This window comes from Harmonia axyridis, chromosome 1 (assembly GCF_914767665.1).
Source record: "Harmonia axyridis chromosome 1, icHarAxyr1.1, whole genome shotgun sequence".
In the NCBI taxonomy this organism is placed as follows: domain Eukaryota; kingdom Metazoa; phylum Arthropoda; class Insecta; order Coleoptera; family Coccinellidae; genus Harmonia; species Harmonia axyridis.
The window spans coordinates 59,525,858-59,542,012 of record NC_059501.1 but is presented as its reverse complement, the minus strand read 5'-3'; the positions used below and the strand labels follow the sequence as shown (position 1 = coordinate 59,542,012).

Here is a 16,155-nt window from a genome sequence, read left to right as displayed (position 1 = left end):
GCTTTTTCAGGAATGCATTTTTCCCAAGCAGTTGCTATTATACAGTTACAAGTTGGTATAATCAAAGGTGTCCAAGTTTTATATAATGATACTGTAAGTGTATTCATCAACTATTATTTTATAATATTTCACTATTGTCATAAAATTTTAGAAACCATTAGAAATAGACATGGTAATCAATTTACCTCAAGATGGAATCAGATTATTTTTTGATCCTGTGTCCCAACGGTTGAAAATAATAGAGATATATTCAATGAAATCAGTTAAATTGAAATATTTGTAAGTATAAAAATCTTGTGAGGATCTATAATTCATTTACATGTTTAGATATAGAGTTTGAAGGTTCTTTTATAAACTTTCCTTTAAATTTCTGGTGTAATAATTTGATTATTTTTTCAGTTCAAAATTCTTCAATTCTCCTGAGGTGCTCCCTACAATTCAAGTAATTGAACATTATTTTGGTGCCACACATCCTGGTGTTTATGATTCTGAGAAGCAACTTTTTATGTTGAATTTCAGGGGTTTGTCCTTCTCTTTCCCTGTGGATCAAAAGTATCAAACAGAAGGATCCAATAATAGCTTTGGTGAGATAATATTCAATGGTTATTTTTCAATTGAAAATATAATATAAATAATATTATAGGTACATCTCCATAATTCTCTGAAATTCCATGCATTTATTGATAGAATATTATCAATATATATATTGAGATTTTGTGCATTTATATTATTGGGGACTAATTTCATGTTCACTACAAAACTCCCCTTTATGTTATAGATGCTTTGTCAAAAAGTTTATTTTGAATTTACTCCACTGTGAGATATTTCTCAAAGAAGTTATCACAAAAATTTTTTAAGAGCACCACAAAAAGTGATATAAAATGAAGTTGAATCTATTCCTTCTCATTCCATGATTCTTTACATTCTATTTACTGATAGAAACCAAAAATGATTTGGAATCGATTGAATTAATGACTTTCTATAATTTATTTATCTGACCAAACTATCTCAGTTGATTTGTATTGAACAGATGTTCATGTTCTTGAAAAACAGATGTTAGGAGTTCATTTGAGTTCCAATTTGAACCAAGTTAAATGTGAAATAATGTTTTCCTTCGAGCATATGCAAAGCATAACTTTTCCGCATTCATCTGTGTGCCTAGAGTTATATTTTTCTGCATGGCATATGGGAAATTGAGAGTACTCAATATTCTCATTGAAATGAATAGGTACACTTCTGTGTTAAGTCCATCTTTATCAAGTAAACATAAGCTTATAGTCCATTCAGGAATTATTGACATCTCGGGTCGCTGTGGAAAATCGAAATTAAGTTGGTACTGGCTCATTCAGTAACATTTTGAATTGCAGATTTCCAGTTGGCATTGGAAATATCATTGACAGGAGGTTAGATTTCAGTTTGTTTGTGTTATTAGTTTCGATCGAAGAAATTTTGAAACTAAGAAGTTGTATCAATTTCAAACACACATTGATAAGTTTATTTGAGTATTTCTCACAGTACTGTTTGAAAAAAGAAGAAGGCAAGTCATTACAGCCTGGATTATTATTGGAAGAAAACCTGTGCAATACGATTTCACCTTCAAAGAATCATTGAATGATTTGATTGTTACCAAAAGCAACCAATATATCAGTCTTGATAAAATTTGACGAAAAAGCATCTGGATTTTAATCAAAGCTGTTATGGACAAAATACTTTATGTAATTTAATAGTAAATAGTATAAAAGCATTTCAATAAAAAATAGAAAACTTGAGTATACAAATAGTATCTATATTTTTTATACAAGTTTAATCAATCATTCATGTCATGAACAGTTTCAATAAATAGTGACTTTAGAAAGTAATTTACACATCGGCTGATAAATTGGTTCCAATTTTGAAAGTTACAACACAACTCTGATGTTAAAATTCTTCATATACTAAATGGATTCTTTGAATTTCATTTCTGTCTTATTATGATATAGCTCTTCCATTCACTAAGCTACACTATGTAAATTTATCAACCAGTTTTTTCTGTTTTCTTCACCAGTTTAGACACCACAGTTAAAATGATACATAAGAGTTATATGATAAGAATTTTGCAAGCAGGTTGGTATCCAGTGTCAAGAATGGAACAATTTCTGAAGAGCCTTTGGTGCAAAGGAATATGCATATTTTAATGATCTTCAATGGGATCATTCTTGGACGACTCTTAAATGAATAGATATCTCTTCATTGGATTTCCTTGAAATGAGATAGCATTTCACTATATTTTTACGTTATATAATCTGAATTCCAATTTATGAAATCATGACTGTCTGCAACCCTTCGTAATAATCGTAATTTCGAAAATTTAGGATCTTTCGGATACAAAAATGATGAAAATAATTTAAACTGGTTATTTCTATGATGAACCACAGCAATTTTTAGTGATATTTTTGTAACCAGAAATAAAGCCGCGACTAGACGTTCAAGGCCTACTTCGATGTCAATAATTCCTGAATGGACTATATCTGTGCTTAAACTCCATCTATTATAAATTATCTAAACTTCTTGATGTTAATATTTCTTTTTGAGCACAATTTGGATATTAATATTGGATATAAGCTCCCACATGGTTGAATTCTTCATTTTCTTGAAAATATGCCAACTCTTTTGTTGAAATGGGTAATCACTTTTGTGTTCACACCAAAAACTAAATCTGGAAGAGGACAAATCATACTTGCTGCAAGACTTCTTAGGAATAATTGTAGATAATATAATTGAGCCTCTGCCTCAATGTTGCTTGGTGGCAAAATCCAAGTTTGCCGGCCTCTAGAGCGGGCCCTGCTATTATGCAACAATTTGACCACAACGTGTCGATACAATCTGATAATGATGATGAGGATAATGAGGCAGAGCAGTCGAAATGAAAAAGTAAAATCTGGAAATTTTTCGAGAGTTTTAATTTTATATGTTTTTACCTCAGAGGTTTTTACCTTGCAGATGTTTCCAATGGAACGAAATAGTACAGGTTTTTCTATATTCTAGAGCTTTTCATATAATGCGAAATAGTATTAGTCTTTTTGCATAATTCTCCAATGATTAATTAATCTAGGGATTTTTGCACGTCATTGGGCGCTTTCAGCAGTTGTCAATATTCTATGAAGTTTCTGCTGAAAGCATTCTAAAGGAGTGAAAAAGAAGAAGCATTCTATTGGTTTCCGCTCCAAAGCATATGCTCCATAGAGGTCGCCATCTTTGGTAGCGGATTTATCTTATGCTACTTTTTGGCAACATGTTGACTGACTGAGAAATGACAATTGTTTTGGGACGAAATTTAAATTTCAGATATAGCAATAATGGAAACTGAAACAAATACGTTTAATAACATTCTGAAATGTTACTCTGAATAAATCTCTCATATATTGAGGAATTGTATTTTCATGAAAAAATTTTTTTCTTGAAATAACTGCTCTTTTTTCATTTTCCAAATTAGGCGAGTGTTCAGCCGAAATAAAACAGTTATAATACCGAAAAAAAGACTGCCTCGGTAGTACAGTGGACTGAAAAGTCAACTGAGGTGCCGAAGGTACCGGGTACCGGGATGTTGTACAGTGCATCCCATTTTGGGTGAGACAGCCAGGTTTCTCGCTTGTTATTTAAGATAGAGCCTTGCTGTTTTCACGTTCCTGTCCTACTTTTTCGTGAAACTCAAAATGGTCTAATCAGATTTTGCATAACTGTTTTCGTTCAAGAGATACAGGGCGATTTTGGAAATTGATACTTTTGGCACCCCTCCTTTATCTCCGAAGTTATTAGAAATAATGCTGAGGTAAAAACTACGTCTGAATCAGAATTTTGCGTAGAATCCAGTGGCGTACTCAAAATTTTTTTTCGGGTTATGGTTTTGAAGATTCAACGCAAACCTATATTTTTTCTAATGGAACACCATGTATATCATTACTTCGTTGAATTCATTATTTTTTTCCCTTCAAAATGATGTATGATACTATGTAGGTAGGATGTTCAGAAATGTTAAAAAAACACTAAAACATCAAATAATGATGATTTTTTGTAAATAGACCATGAATTTCCTAAGTTTCAATAAGAGGATTATTACTTTTGATTTTTAAAAGTAGTAGGTCGTTGATGATACAAACATCCTTGTTGTTATTATGGCTACTATGCATTTGGGCGCATTGTTTTATCAAGTAGGCATTGGAGAGAAAAAACCAATCTGATTTAGCTGTCATCGCTATGAATTATTGTTATTATTATTGATTCTTTTTTATATGGGAAATCCATTGCCAATTAATAAAAAATCATAATCATTTGATGTTTTAGTGTTTTTTTAACATTTCTGAACATCCTACCTACATAGTATCATACATCATTTTGAAGGGAAAAAAATAACGAATTCAACGAAGTAATGATATATCATGATATCATACATCATTTTGAAGGGAAAAAAATAACGAATTCAACGAAGTAATGATATACATGGTGTTCCATCAGAAAAAATATAGGTTTGTGTTGAATCTTCAAAACCATAACCCGAAAAAAAAATTTGAGTACGCCACTGGATTCTACCCAAAATTCTGATTCAGACGTAGTTTTTACCTCAGCATTATTTCTAATAACTTCGGAGATAAAGGAGGGGTCCGAAAAGTATCAATTTCCAAAATCGCCCTGTATCTCTTGAACGAAAACAGTTATGCAAAATCTGATCAGACCATTTTGAGTTTTACGAAAAAGTAGGACAGGAACGTGAAAACCGCAAGGCTCTGTCTTAAATAACAAGCGAGAAACCTGGCTGTCTCACCCAAAATGGGATGCACTGTACATGTCTGGTGATGGTTAGGTTAAAGGCTAATGACCGTAGCAGTCAATGCCTTCAACAAAATTAAAAAAAAATACCGAAAGAAAACTTCGAAATTAAAATATATATATTTAAACAGAAAATTGTCCCTCATCATAACATAACCTTCAAGAAGGACCCACAGAACATCTTGTTTTTCTTAAAACATCAGGGCACTGTCAAGAAAATGAGCAACCTGTCAAGCAGATAATACTAACGTTATCAAACTGATACCTCTATCAGTAGCGGAGCAACTTGCGTCACCGATCTTTCTGCTGAAAGCGCCCTTGAGAAAATATTGTGATCAAAATTCTTGTTCGGGTTTTCTTAGATCTATGAATTCATCTGTGGATATTTCTGGTTTGCTAGGGATTCTGAAAATAGAAAAATATTATTTGAAATAAAATATATCATGCATTTATAAACCTTTTGTTTGAATTTAGGCTCGGGGTACAGTGCATCCCATTTTGGGTGAGACAGCCAGGTTTCTCACTTGTTATTTAAGATAGAGCCTTGCGGTTTTCACGTTCCTGTCCTACTTTTTTGTGGAACTCAAGTTGGTCTAATCAGATTTTGCATAACTGTTTCCGTTCAAGAGATACAGGGTGATTTTGGAAATTGATACTTTTCGGACCCCTCCCTTATCTCCGAAGTTATTAGAAATAATGCTGATGTAAAAACTACGTCTCAATCAGAATTTTGCGTAGAATCCAGTGGCGTACTCAAATTTTTTTTCGGGGTATGGTTTTGAAGATTCAACACAAATCTATATTTTTTTTAATGGAACACCCTATATATCATTACCTCCATTAGGCCAACTTGAGTTTCACGAAAAAGTAGGAACGGAACGTGAAAACCGCAAGGCTCTATCTTAAATAACAAGCGAGAAACCTGGCTGTCTCACCCAAAATGGGATGCACTGTACAGGGTGGGCAAATTTCGATGTTTTAGCACTACAACTTTTGAACCAGAGGAAATAGACAAAATCTGATACCCACTTCTCGATCTCTTTTTCTGAGAAACTAACAAGGGTAGTATTCATTTTTGGCCACCTTCTTTTGTTTTCGAGTTAAAAGCGAAAATTGGAAAAATGGCGATATCGAAAAACATTTATATCTCCGCTAATACTGAGGATAGAGCTCTGAAATTCAAATATTATACAGGCACTTTTTTACGTAGAATCCAGTGGCGTTCTCGTATTTTCAAAAGGGTTTTTAATTACGAAGCTATGACCCAAAGTTATGTTTTTTCAAATGGGAACACTAGATTTTTGTGCCATTTTCTGGAAGCTTAATTTTTCCTGATTTCAAAAATATATAACATCGTATGATTCGTATCAAAATAAATAACAGAAAATGGTCAAAAACCTTTTTTTACTTAAGAGTCTCAATATTTCTATGGTTTCAACTGTTGATGAGCCTTTCTATAACAAGAGCAGTGTCCTTCCGTCAATCTGATTATTTCTATGCTTTTCACTTATTTCTACAAAATTCGAATCTATATTTATTTTATACAAATAGTTTCGAAAAGATAAACGAACTTGGAAAAAGTTTCCTAGGTAGCTTGAACACAGTTTCAAATATTCATCTATTGAAATATCGAGAAGAGGTGTCGACTGTGCATTGTGCAATTGTTATCATTATTAGGTTAAATATTATTTCTTGTTTGTCCCTTCGTAATTAAAAGTTCAATCATATATGCATTGTTTCATATGCTGTTTAAAATGGATTGATACTTGTGCGTATTGATTCTGGAGACCTATGTAAATAATCTCCTGATACATGCATCTCAATACAACTCTTTCGATTGAAAAATTCGATCTTGTGGTTTCTTCGTTATTTCCAAATCAATTTTTACATAAAAAAATTTATAAAACATATCTAGATTCGAATTTTGTAGAAATAAGTGAAAAGCATAGAAATAATCAGATTGACGGAAGGACACTGCTCTTGTTATAGAAAGCTCAATTTTTCTGTGTTCATCAACAGTTGAAACCATAGAAATATTGAGACTCTTAGGTGAAAAGAGGTTTTTGGCCATTTTCTATTATTTATATTGATCCGAATCATACGATGTTATATATTTTTGAAATCAGGAAAAATCAAGCTTTCAGAAAATGACACAAAAATCTAGTGTTCCCATTTGAAAAAACATAACTTTGGGTCATAGCTTCGTAATTAAAAACCCTTTTGGAAATACGAGCACGCCACTGGATTCTACGTAAAACAGTGCCTGTATAATGTTTTAATTTCAGAGCTCTATCATCAGTATTAGCGGAGATATAAATGTTTTTCGATATCGCCATTTTTCCAATTTTCGCTTTTAACTCGAAAACAAAAGAAGGTGGCCAAAAATGAATACTACCCTTGTTAGTTTCTCAGAAAAAGAGATCGAGAAGTGGGTATCAGATTTTGTCTATTTCCTCTGGTTCAAAAGTTGTAGTGCTAAAACATCGAAATTTGCCCACCCTGTACACATCCGACTTTTTGAGTTGCGGCGCCGATATTAGATCTAGATATTATACTAGTATGCATTGTAGATTGGAGTTATTTTCGATGAGTATTTACGTACTCACGATCTAAGGTAATTACAAAAAGATTTAGAATGATATAATTTTTTAATACCTACCAGTTGTTTCTAAGCCTAATGTGTTCAAATCTATGTTTCGTCTTTTATCGTAATCTCGGGTTCTGTGCTGTTTCCATCTATGTTCTCTCTTACATTCACCTGTATTTGCAAATTCAATATATTTATCTTGAGTATTTTTTTGTGTTTTACCTCTGTTTCCTTCATGCATCGAGTTGAAATTCCAATTTTGCATTTCTGTGACTTTCGTAGTTATTTCATTAAACTTCAAATCTTCTTTGTGTTTCTGTTGTTTATTGAAGTCATCTTTTGTATTGTTGGAATTTGAATACACAGTTTCAAAACTTACGAAATCATCTCTTATTTTGTTATCTACATAATTTATTTCATTTGTCATTTTTTGTTTTTCATTCGTTGGGCAAGATTCTTTCAATTCATTTCGCGATGTGCGCATTTTTAAATTTTTGTCTCCAATTTCTTTGTTGAATAATTCTATTTTAGGTTCATATAATTCTTTTATTTGATGAAAAATGTCTGTTTCAAATATTTTCAATTGCTTTGGAATTTCTTTGAAAAATATTTCTTCAAACTTCACATATTCTTTTTTGATTTCTTGCATTTCAACATTAATTTTTGATATAGTTTTTTTCAAATTTATATTCTTATGTTGTGATTGGATCAATATGTCTTTCAGTTTGACCATAATTTGTTTGAGCATCTGGATGCTACTTTCTATTTGTCCTTTCAATTCGTGTGGATTATATAGATCGATATTGAAATTTTTCAGATTACCTTCTTCCTTTTCTGGCTGTTGATGATTCTCTTCTGCATTTTCTTTATAGTGGCTGAAACCGTCTATACAACATTTATTGTCAAGGAAAATCTTACATATTTCTTTTAATTCAGTTATCTGAGTATGTGTGAATTCTTTCAAGTAAGTTATTTGTTCAAGTATTTCTTTTTTCTCATTTTCTATAGATGTTCTTTCATTTCTCATATCGAGTATAATAACTTCTTTTTCTTGAATTATATTGATTAATTTTTCTTGCTCAATTTCCTGGAATTGCTTTTCCTTATTCAATTTTTCTATTTTCTTGAGTAGATTTTCGTTTCTTTGAAGTATCATATCTTGGTCTTTCTTCATTAAATTTAATTGAGTGGCTTCATGTTTCTGTGGTAGACATTCATACTTATTTTTTTCATTTTCATTGCTTTTATTAATTTTTTCAGAGTCGCTCAAATTCATAGTGTTGCATTCCATTTGTACATCTTTCATGGGAATTTCGTTATTTATTCTGTTTGAAATAATTAAATCATTTAAATATTCAATCTTTATATCGAGATTATTTTCCTGTTTTTCAATTGTATCGCTAGAGTTAAAGAAAATATTGGGATAATTTTGAAATTCTTCACTTTCACTGTGAATTTGGGATTCATTAACTCTCTTACAAGGTGCAGGGAATATTTCTTTCGTTTTTGTTTTTTGTTCCTTTAACTCAGGTGATATACCCTGAAGTTTTTCTATTTTCAATTTACTTGATTTGTACTGCAATTGTAATGAAGTGAAGGACTTTAAAACGTTTCCCAGTATACTATATAGAACTCTGTTCTGTAGTTCAAGTCCATCTTTACTATTTTGTAAGAATTCATTTTGTCTTTCGAAAGATTCTAATTTTTCCGACATTTCCTCAAATTCGAATGTGTTTATTATTGAAATTTGCGAATCATTCTCTGTAAATTTTGACCCATCAGAATTGATATTCGTTTTCCACATATCAATTTGCTCCAATAATTCTTTTTCTCTCCTTTTGAATGCTTCATTTTGAACTCTGAACATGACTTCATAATCCGTTTTTATTTGTTCTGCATTTTTCTGAAAGGAGTAATATCTGTTTAATATTTAATAAATTATTAATTTCAAACAATTAGCTCCAAGTTTCTGAGAATTTCTATGACATAACAAATCTTTGAAATTCTCTTTAATTATCACATTTACGTTTTGGAATGCATATAAACAAAGGAAAATTTTCATTTCAAAACGTAAATTGAAAATCTTAGGCTTTTCGATAATTTTATCGAGCGATTCCATTAATAAAAATAAGAGTTTATGATTTCACTTTCATCTCCGTAATTCGAATATCAATGCAAAATCTGATATTCAGTCTATTATCAACTTAATAAAAATAATAGGTTCTTAAACTCGCCAGCACATCAAATATATTGTCTAGTATAAATCGCTGATGGAATCAAAACTATGGAAGGATAATAGTATTTGTTTCATATACTGATATTAGAAATTTTTTATCATACATGCATCATAATCGATATTGTATGAACTAGAACGCGTGCGAAATCTCAAAAATTAAAACTTGCTGCAGTGTTTTGAAGGTTGCTTGATAGGCAACAGAAACAAGTCCAACTTTTTAGTTGAAGTATGCTTCTCCCATATTCATAGCATTTCACTCATTATAGGAATGTATGGATCTTTATTTCTAGTTTTAATTTAGCATCCTTACTTTTGAATTACGGATAAGAGTTTCCCTTGATTCACAACCATTTCGAAATTCTCGATCGTATGTAACGCAAATAAGCTTGTTAACAACAATTCGAAGGAACATCATTCTGATAACATTGATTTCTAGCATTGGTATTGAAGTTATGATGCGGATATAATAAAAAATACAGTTTGGTACGGGGTGTTTCACGTAATCGGGTCACTGGATTTTGTGGCTTATCCTTTGAGCGATATTGAAAAGTGACCTATCACTACGACATTATTTTTCACTGGCTATCCAAATATGTTATCGGAAAAACTATCGAATCAAGGCATGGTAAGTTATTGAAGAAAAACCATTTTTCCAAAAATTCTTTTTAGCAAATTTGACTGGTTTTCAAAATGAGAAGTCTAGGTACAATTTCTCATCAATTGTTTCTTCATTTGAACTTCCGGTTTTCTAGAAAACAGAAATTTTTTTTTACAAAATATACTTCATAATATTTTTCATATTTTCTGAATGCCCAATAGATTCCGAATCCGAATATGTAAATATAGTGGTAGTTTTATATTTATTTCAAGCAATTCCATTCAAAATCAACCTGAGCAAATTAACATTTAATATTCGGAAAATGTATCCATGTTGCCTGTGGTTCAATAAATATAAGTTTTCATTCTCGATTATAATGAAAGCTAAAATATTAAGCATGAATTTTCATTCGAAGCTCTCAATATGTTTACTCTTGAAGAACTATTTCCAAAATAACACTTCTTTCTTGAAGAGTAAACATATTGAGATCTTTGAATGAAAATTCAGGCTTAATATTTTCGCTTCTATTATAATCGAGAATGAAAACTTCAAAATTTGACAATCGAATATTTATTGAACCACAGACAACATAGATATATTTTCCGAATATTAAATGTGAATTTTCTCAGGTTGATTTTGAATGGAATTGCTTGAAATAAATTATTTACATATTCGGATTTATAATCGATTAGATATTATGAAGTACATTTTGTAAGGAAAAATTTTCTGTTTTCTGGAAAACCGGAAGTTCAAATGAAGAAACAATTGGTGAAAAATTATCCCTAGACCTTCTTATTTTGGAGACAAGTGAAATTTGCTAAAAAAAAATTTTCTGGAAAAATGGTTTTTCCTCAATAACTTTCCATGCCTTGGTTCTATAGTTTGTCCGACAACATATTTTTATAACCCTGAAAAATACTATAATTGTGATGGGCCACTTTTGAATATTCCTCAAAGGATAAGCCACAAAATCTAGTGAGCCGCTTACGTGAAACACTTGTATAAGTGGTTTTAAAGCACTTGCAACATTAAGCACATTCCGCTCCACATCTTTCTCGTTGCTTTAAATATTCACTTGTATCCTAATGAATTATTTACTTACGCGTTCAAGTATAAGCTTTTGATTGTATTCTTCAACTTGTTTCTTCGAATCCTGACATTCTTTCTCAAACTTTTCTACTTTGATAAGGATGGTCTGAAAAAAATCATAGAAAAATAATCTATAAATCTTGTGAATAGAGTAGTTTCAGCACTCTGGTCCCATCAACTGCTGGGGTTACATTTAACAACAAATAAATCATACGCATAGCCCATTGGAAAGGTTATATGTACTAATATGAAGTGTAGTGGTCAGTAGTCGTGACCAATCATCATCGACATAAATGAAAAATTCCAGGCTTTCCAGCCGTAATCTGGTCGGTTGTAAGATATAACCTATATATTTAATTTGAACAGCAAACTTCACAATAGGTTAGACGATACCGTCAGATGGCGTCTGCTTATGACGTTAAATTTAAGTAAACCTTCCCATACCTTTTATACGATCTATTAGTGATGACGTCAGACAGCGCCATTTTAGTTCTCCTGTCAGTGTTCGGAATCCAAACAAACAAATTGTCATTCAAATTAGTACGTTGTCGTTGAAGAAATTGGCTTATTTTGATAAATAAGATTATTCAAGTAACGATTTTACTATTAATTGACAGATAGAAGGCACGAGAATAATGCCAGTAAGTTCGAACTTGAAGTTCAACTAATAAACACGGCTTTATACAAAATCTTGGGAATGATACAGGATTCAAACTTACTGGTGTTAACCTCGTTCATTCTGTCTATCAATTAATACTGAAATGGTTCCTCAAATACTCTTATTTATGAAAATAAGCCAATCCCTTCAACGACACCTTACTAATTTGAATGACAATTTATTTGTTTGGATTCCGAACACTGACAGGAGAACCAAAAATGGCGGTGTGTGACGTCACACTAATAGAGCGTATTTCGTGTTCTAGGAAGAAAATCAACAAAATATGGTATGGGTTATTATATACATAGAATTATTCTATTTTATTATCATTTAAAAATTTCGTAATTCGCTCTGAAGGGTGGTGAGATAACATGGCTGATTGCTATTTTATACTTTCATTATAGTGAAAATCTTTTTAATCTCAATGTTTAAATTGGAACAGAGTTAAATTTTAGAATCCTTTTTTAACATATAGTATTATTCTTTAAAACCATTAGTTCTTGGTTTCTTTAATACTGTCATCCAGCAGCATATTTGCCAGGTTGCTTCAATTTATGAACAGACAATAGACAATAAAAAATATATACAATATTTTAAAAGAAACTTACTTTTTTTTCTAATTGTTCTAATCTCAATGATTCAGAAAGTTCTATGTAATCGTTCTCAAGTAACTGGAATTGTCGTCTTATATTTCCTTCAGATGTTGCTTTGGAGATCCTAAGATTGAAAAACATATAATTATTGTGTATTTTTTAGTTCTTTATTTAAAAGAAATTTAACTACAAGTAATAGTTTTACCAAAATATTTCCTCCAAATGTATGTAACGAATGAGAAGTATTTATATGTATAATGAAATTCCCGAATTGAAGAATGGATTCATTGAATAATATTCAAAATGCTCATGCACTATTAAATATTCGCTACAGCGATATAATGCACATTGTGAATGTCTTAAGCTGTGTTCACGTTTTCTAGCCCCTGAGTGTGTGGGCCCTTGCTTACGGTTTTAGGGATGGGAAAGGGACAGAAAACTATCGATATTACGATATACATAACGATAGAAATATATTGATATATCGTAATGTCGATATTTTCACTCTCATGCCATGAGTTTCAGCGAAATATTCAGAAAGAAGTACAGATTGGGCAGCTTTAACATTATTTATATTATCCAAAAAATTTAAAATTATATTGATATTTTACTGAAACCAGTATACGTCCGGTATGGACATCAGAAAGAAGCACTCTCTGCTTGATGTGTTTCCCTGTCAATCTCCTTCTATTTATCCGGTAATGCTAAATTCCCAGCTGACGCAACTCTTGCTGACGAGACTGAGGAAGCTGTCAGCCACCCATGTGGAATAGAGTCCAACGCCATCTTATAATCAAAATATGTCATAAAAAGATTTCTGTGTTTATTGAAGGCTTGGTTGCATATGATGGAATCTATTATCAGCAGTTCCTTCGATCCTAGTGCATTCTTGGAACATCCTTTCTGCTGTGCTGTAATTGTATTATTGGTCTCGCAAAGTTTGTAGATACGAGATGCTATACATGATGTGATGATTTTATATATTGTTGGTAGACATGTAATTGGTCTGTATTTTGATGGATCCGCTGTGTGTTGCAGATCCTTCGGTAAGAGGTAAGTGGTCCCTGTTGTTAAAAATTTGGGCATTTCCGTTGGATTATTTATAACACCATTTATGGTTTCAACTAGCCTGCCGTGTATACACCAAAATTTTTTCAACCAAAAGTTGTGTATTCCATCTGGACGGGGTGTTTTCCAATTGTGTGTGTTTTTCAATATTTCATGGAATTCTTCTATAGAGTCTTTCGGAGTACACACTTAGTTTTTGTTGAGCATTTTCATTGTTTGGATCATACGTTGTATGTTGCCGGTGACGATCCATTATTATATTCACCATTTTTCGTAATTTTCTAGACGGCGAACCTTTTGCAAATTGGGTGAGCCTCCCAATATCTTGGCGGATGCTATGAACTTTGTCTTCTAGCCTTTTTTGCCAGTGTGGTTTATTTTGTTGTTTTTCTCTGGCTGGTTGCTGACTTTTAGGTTTTGGCTTCACACCTAGCACTGTTGCTATTGAAAATGCTGCACAGTATATGATGAGGTGTGATGATTCAAGATCATGGTAGTCAGAAAGATACTTGGGTTTAATCTCCTTGTTGGTCATGACCAGAAGATGAGATAATTTCTTGGATGTCCTCAATCTTGGCAGAATCGGTCGTCTCAATGGATCTGTGCCCTCAAAATCTATAACGCATCTATTCATTGTGGCAGATAATCGCTCCAGTAGTTCTCTTTGGTCTTCTTCTGGATTTTCGACGGGTGCAGCATATATATTCTGTCGTTGAGCATCACTTATTGCTAACACATCTGCGTTGTTTTGTTCCTCAGAGTTCATTTGTGCATTGATGTTGTGTTGGTTTTCAGTACAATCGTAGTTTTCTTTAATTGTCGTTTCGTTGTTAGTGAGGTTCTTATTCTGTAGCTTCAGTTGGACTTCATTTTTTATGGTGTTAAGTCTCTCATCGGGTACAAGTTTATTTCTCAATATGACCCGGTATTGGTCGGCTACTCTTTGCTCAGAAACTTGGAGTTCGGGTAGTTTCTGTGGAATTCTGCAAATAATTTTTGCCGGTAGCCTATTTTATCCTCTTCCATATTAGTCACTTCATAATATATGCGCATGATCGTTTCATTCATCGAACTTGTCCATTTCATGCGTCTTCTTGGTAGACCTGCTTGGGTGAGTGCTGGTTGGGGATCCTGCGCAGCACCTTCAGCGGTCGGAGAAACTCGTGTTATTCTTCTCCTAGAATGTTGAGATTGTGGAGGCGTAGCATTTTATTCGACAGACGCCCGTCTCCTTAGCACTCTGTCACCGACGTCCCGCATACTGTCATGTCCAGTGCCGGCTCCAGACACGCCCTGACGAACCTCAGGCAGCGGCTCTATATTCCTATTTCTCAAATTCATCATTATTCATGGGTTCCTCCGTGTCGTGGGGGAGACGGCCTTTGGTCGCTCTTTACGATCCGCAGAGCTACGGTGGGAGAATTCTTGAGCTGCTTTCCACACGGCTTCGTCCGTTACCCTGGACTGGGACTCTTCGACAGGTGCCAGCTTCTCGGGTCAGGGAGCTCCTGGAATCTGCGGTGGGCAGGAGTCGATTCAACTCTCCTGATAGGTGGATTGCTAGGGATTCACTTACTGCTACCCCGTTATTATTATTATTAATATTTCTTCATTGGCGCTAAATTTCTTTCCAGCGTTTTGAGGTCTGAGAACAGGAAAAATTGATTGATTTGTGACACGGCGCATTGTCTTGATGAAACAGCACCTTTTTCTTCAAATGTGGCCGTTTTTTTTAACGATTTCATTCTTTAAACGTTCCAATAACGCTATATAATAGTCGCTGTTGATGGTCTGTCCCTTTTGGATGTAATCAATGGATATTATACCTTACGCATCCCAGACTACTGATGACATAAACTTGCCAGCCGACTGTTGTGTTTTTCCTCGGTCTGGATTTGGTTCATCGTGTGCACTCCACTCTGATGACTGTCGATTGGACTCCGGAGTGAAAAATGTTGGGGCTATGTTTCATCCATTGTCACATATCGACGCAAATATTCAGGTTTATTGCACTTAATCAGCTTCAAACACTGCTTAGAATCATTAACACGTTGTTGCTTTTGATTGATTGTGAGCTCGCGCGGCACCCATTTTGCACACAGCCTTCTCATGTACAAATATACGTGAATGATATGATGTACACGTTCATATGATGTCTTCACAATGTCTGGTATCTCGATCAACTTCACTTTACGTTAATTCAAAATTATTTTGTGAACTTTTTCGATTTTTTCGACGGTGACAGCCTCTTTTGGGCGTCTTCTGCGTTCGCCGTCTTCGGTGCTCATTTCACCACGTTTAAACTTAGCGTACCAATCAATGTTGGTTGATTTTCCTGGTGTAGACCCCGGAAACTCTTCATCAGGACAAGATTTTGCTTCAACTGTATTTTTCCCTTCAAAAAGCAATATTTTATCAGCACACGAAATTCTTTTTTTTTCATCTTTTTTCAAATAACAAAAGTAGCTACACTCAAAACGCAATATCTCGGACTACTGTCAAATCTTGACACGTATCGTTTGA

The 16,155-nt window shown here is 33.2% G+C and overlaps 2 protein-coding genes across 4 annotated transcripts in view; one reads left to right on the top strand and one right to left on the bottom strand.

Annotated features, from left to right (window-relative positions):
• The window catches only part of LOC123671126 (PHAF1 protein CG7083), a 61,238-nt gene that overhangs the window by 19,525 nt on the left and 25,558 nt on the right, over window positions 1–16,155 (top strand). For both annotated transcript variants that reach the window (XM_045604816.1, XM_045604815.1), the window contains exons 2-4: window positions 11–93; window positions 152–279; window positions 400–584. In XM_045604816.1, the coding sequence (XP_045460772.1) occupies window positions 13–93; window positions 152–279; window positions 400–584 (394 nt within the window). In that variant the 5' untranslated portion in view covers window positions 11–12. The remainder of the gene's footprint in view (window positions 1–10; window positions 94–151; window positions 280–399; window positions 585–16,155) is intronic.
• On the bottom strand, window positions 4,905–7,922 carry LOC123671127. Of its 2 annotated transcripts, XM_045604818.1 has the most exons (3): window positions 7,613–7,922; window positions 7,463–7,561; window positions 4,905–5,208 (listed from the first exon to the last, which is right to left on the bottom strand). In XM_045604818.1, the coding sequence occupies exons 1-3, from the start codon at window positions 7,872–7,874 to the stop codon at window positions 5,168–5,170; spliced, it is 402 nt and encodes a 133-aa protein (XP_045460774.1). In that variant the 5' UTR covers window positions 7,875–7,922; the 3' UTR covers window positions 4,905–5,167. The 2 variants fall into 2 exon arrangements, with proteins under 2 accessions (XP_045460774.1, XP_045460773.1); XM_045604817.1 differs by having other exon boundaries at window positions 7,463–7,922.

Bases quoted from the DNA above. Each gene is read 5' to 3' on its own strand.
- LOC123671127 (XM_045604817.1), bottom strand. From the start codon at position 7,874: ATGCGCACATCGCGAAATGAATTGAAAGAATCTTGCCCAACGAATGAA. The intron at 5,209-7,462 runs GTAGGTATTAAA...TTCTATTTTCAG, and splicing joins ATTAGGCTTAGAAACAACTG to AATCCCTAGCAAACCAGAAA.